Raw genomic sequence first — 3,869 nt, forward strand, 5'->3', positions numbered from 1 at the left:
CTTCCAGAGGAGCATTTTCTGAATGTGGTGCGCGGAGCCGTAGGTTTAGACGTGCTACTATTGACTGGAATGAGAGACAAAGCGCCGGTCGCGGCTTTGTCGTATCTAGTACCAGACAACAGAGTGATTGAAGTTCGCGTCAAAGCTAGTGACAAAATACGGCGAGTTCGCGGAGGGTGTTATAGAGATGAACGCCCCGCCGACGGCAGCAAGATTAACAGAGAAAACGAACCGAGCACTATCTCGTCGCTCTCGACGGCCTTGGACTACAGACCTACACTTCTCTTCGACAATGACACGGCCGGGGTTGAGACGGTTAAGAGGTTTGCTGAAGACTACCTGCTCCCCTTCTTTCATGAGGACTTGCGGCAATTGTCCAACATGGTACGCCTGGTACCTGGATTCCCACGCGCGGGAATCGACTTCCGTCACGTGCTCAACATCGCTCAGCAACCAGAGGGGCTGGCCCTGTGTTCATCCCTGCTACAATATCACTTCGCAGGTGATTGGGCCAAAGTGGATATAATAGCGTGTTGCGAGACTGGCAGCTTAGTCTTCGCCCCTTTGTTGGCCTCACAGGTCAATGTGCCCTTGGCGCTCATTCGCGAAGCCGGCAAGCTTCCCCCGCCCACCATTTCCGTCTCCAGGTCTGCATCGCATATATCATCGTTGTCGTTAAATGCACCGACAACGAAGCGAATTGAGATAGGCCGAGATGTGATTCCTCAAGGCGCTTCGGTGGTAGTGGTGGATGATACTCTTGCTACCGGAGAAACCCTTGTTGCGGTGCTACAAATATTAGGAAAAGCTGGAATTCCTGCTACGAACATCAGTATCTTGGTAATTGCCGAGTTCCCTGTTCACCGTGGCCGCGACTTTCTGCGCCAGAATGGGTTTGGGGGAGTCAATATCCAAAGCCTTTTGGTCTATGGTACTGCTTAGTGTGATCTATAGGGAATAATATCACACTAGGATGATAGTTGCGATATGATCCCCGCAATCTATGACATTTCTCCCCTTGCATTACTCTCTAGGTCTATCTACATTTTATCTACATCTTTCAGTACTAGCAGGTGCTTTGTAATGCTCATCAGAGTAATTATCCTTGCCAAAGTACCCCAGTTGCTATTATCGTAAGACAAAAAGTCAAGGAGAGATATGTTCTCCGATAGTGTTCTGGAGCTATCCCATCCCTGTCACTGCAGTAATCTGGCAGAGTTCTGATCTAATCCTACAACACGGTCTCCACGGAGACAATGTGCACCGCATCGTAGTCGACGTCTTCAAGATGAATCTCGACAATGGAAATTCATTGCTACAGCACTGAGATAAAGCGGTAAGCGTATAATACGCTCCATAAGAGCCTGTATAGTTATAAGTGAGTCGCGTCGTTCCTTCTCACTATCACTTAGCCAGGTGAGCACTTGAGATGTCACAATGCATGCTCATGTTCTGACTGATCTACATGGCAGTAAGGATAAAGATGTGTCGCTCATTAACAATGTAAACCATGGCGGTATAATCTCTATTTCGGAAAGTAAATTCTCTAAGCATGTCTACTGTATTGCCCATAGGATGCTACCTGTTTTGACTTTGATCTGCGTTCAGGGAAAGTGCTGTCGGCATTCTAGCTGTGTCACGAGTTCGCAATACAAATCCGTCTAGCTTGCACGATAAGCAAGAGCAAGGCAATGCGTAGAACCAGCTTCACCGACAAATCCGGAAAATTGAAAAGAGGAGAAAGAAAAAGAAAAGGAAGGGGAGAGGGGGGGCACACATACGTAATGGCGTCCTGGAGCAGGACTCAATATGCAATGCAGATCTGCTATATAAACGTTGTGCCTCTTCGCGGCTCACGGCCATCAGTGAGGCCATCTCTACGTTTACTGTCAACAGCTTCTTCGTACTGACGATATCTCCATGACTAAAAACAAATCTGACCGTGTGTCAAGGGTCTACCATTTCGACTCATGTGCAGATAGTTCATCTTCTTTTTCATCATGACTTTGACCACCAATAATATTATGCAAACTGCGTTTTGAGTGGAACTCTCTTCCCCGCGTTCAACTAGTAAGGCGCACGCCAATCCTAAGGCAGAGCAGCTATTCGTAATTCTGTTCGGTTTAACTTATCTTGCAAAAGCGCACGGCCATCTGTTGCCGTTATATTGCAGTCTAGCCACTTTTTCTTACCGGTCTCAGTAGCGATTTACCGCATTTTCCCACCCTCCTCGTACGAGAGAAATTCTTGGGGCGGAATATCACATGACGAGATGTAAGGATAAGTAGGTGACCCCTTTGGACCCAATATAACCTTCCTACCTACATCTGACGCAATACTTGAACTTCTCCTCCATACAGAAAGGCATCGATCCTAATCTATTGGTAAATTCTTAGCGGGAATATACCTACTAATACTCGTGATACGACGGAGGCGCCATCAACATCTACGACAGACCTTCAGGATGCTAAGACCGGACCATGTACCATTGATGGCACGACTACTTCAACGTCCCGCACTTTGCTTGTTGGAGAGGTACAGTGCAAAGGGACACATGCAAATGCTGGTAAGGTATATACCCTCGGCATCTATAAGACCATATCCACTGATGGAGCACAAAGGAAACTCGACATACGTTGAAATAGAAGCCCGCTTGATAACCATAGTTAAAGATATGCTGCAATGTCTCGGAGAAGACCCAACCCGTGAAGGCCTCGCCAAAACCCCCGAAAGATACGCCAGGGCAATTTTATTCTTTACCAAGGGCTACACTGAGAATCCCAAGGATGTTGTTGGCAATGCTATCTTCACAGTCGATAGCCGGGAGCTTGTGCTGGTCAAAGATATAGAGATATCTAGTCTCTGCGAGCATCATCTGATGCCATTTGTCGGAAAGGTATGACATAGTTTGTGTGGCTGGGAGCTTCGATTTACTCATTGTTTTTTAAAGATCCACATAGGTTATATTCCCGATGGCCGTGTGCTTGGTCTCTCTAAGCTCGCTCGCTTGGCAGAAATTTTTGCTCGGCGCTTACAACTCCAAGAGAGGCTCACGCAACAGATTGCCAATGCCATTCAGCAGATTCTTGAACCTCAGGGGGTTGGTGTGATCATGGAAGCAAGCCACATGTGCATGGTCACACGAGGCACTCAAAAATACGCCGCCATGACGACAACCTGCTGTATGACCGGCGTATTGCAACGTGACGGCAGGGCCAGGGATAACTTCTACTTCCTTCTCAATCGGCGATAAAGCTCGTGAAGGCTCAGTGGGTTGTCATTGTGTAGTTGGATTCTGAAACGAAAATGAAGCAAAGGCGTCTAGTCCCACTCGTCCGCTGAGCTAATAATTAAATGGACAAGCTTGTAACTTGCTCTTCAGTTTATCCAAGACATGAACTACGTGGAGGGGTAATCCGCTATGGGCTGAGGTGCATGCACGATAATACTTGTATTTTGCATTTCAACTGAGTTGGGGTTTAGTTTGCTTGACCGATAATGTAGATTGGAAAGGGCCCATCTACCATATATGACAACAGTGTGTCACCAATGCACTCGAAATATCTAGCAACTATAGTACGCCTGATAGTGTCATAGGTAGTATGTAGTATGTAGTACGTAGGCTCCAACTCAAGAGTGCTGTCATGATGACTCAGCTATTATTGCTGCAAGAGATTCCGGTTGTGTCCTATCTCAGGGCGGGTTATTAAACCATAGATACGTACTCTACGACTCCCGTCAGACGAGCCTGACATAAACGTTGTGGTCAGACGTGTCTTAGCCCACCCAGGGTCATAGTCGACCATTTAGTCTACCAAGTCTACAGTGTGAAATCGAACAGCATTACTGAGAGTGGTGATCGTCGTCCA

General features: G+C 47.1%; 2 protein-coding genes across 2 annotated transcripts; both read left to right on the plus strand.

Moving 5' to 3' along the window:
• Positions 1-69: 69 nt before the first annotated feature.
• Positions 70-942, plus strand: BDQ94DRAFT_176474 (phosphoribosyltransferase-like protein; the record flags this gene model as incomplete). The annotated part of the gene is made up of 1 exon (XM_026772699.1): positions 70-942. The coding sequence occupies one exon, from the start codon at positions 70-72 to the stop codon at positions 940-942; it is 873 nt and encodes a 290-aa protein (XP_026619335.1).
• A 1,732-nt stretch (positions 943-2,674) lies between these two features.
• BDQ94DRAFT_178488 (GTP cyclohydrolase I) lies at positions 2,675-3,253 on the plus strand (the record flags this gene model as incomplete). Its single annotated transcript, XM_026773141.1, has 2 exons — positions 2,675-2,896; positions 2,951-3,253. 2 exons carry the CDS (start codon positions 2,675-2,677, stop codon positions 3,251-3,253), a joined length of 525 nt encoding a protein of 174 aa, XP_026619336.1.
• Between the last annotated feature and the right edge of the window lie 616 nt (positions 3,254-3,869).

The sequence above is a fragment of the Aspergillus welwitschiae genome, assembly GCF_003344945.1.
Source record: "Aspergillus welwitschiae strain CBS 139.54b unplaced genomic scaffold BDQ94scaffold_144, whole genome shotgun sequence".
Taxonomy (NCBI): Eukaryota; Fungi; Ascomycota; class Eurotiomycetes; order Eurotiales; family Aspergillaceae; genus Aspergillus; species Aspergillus welwitschiae.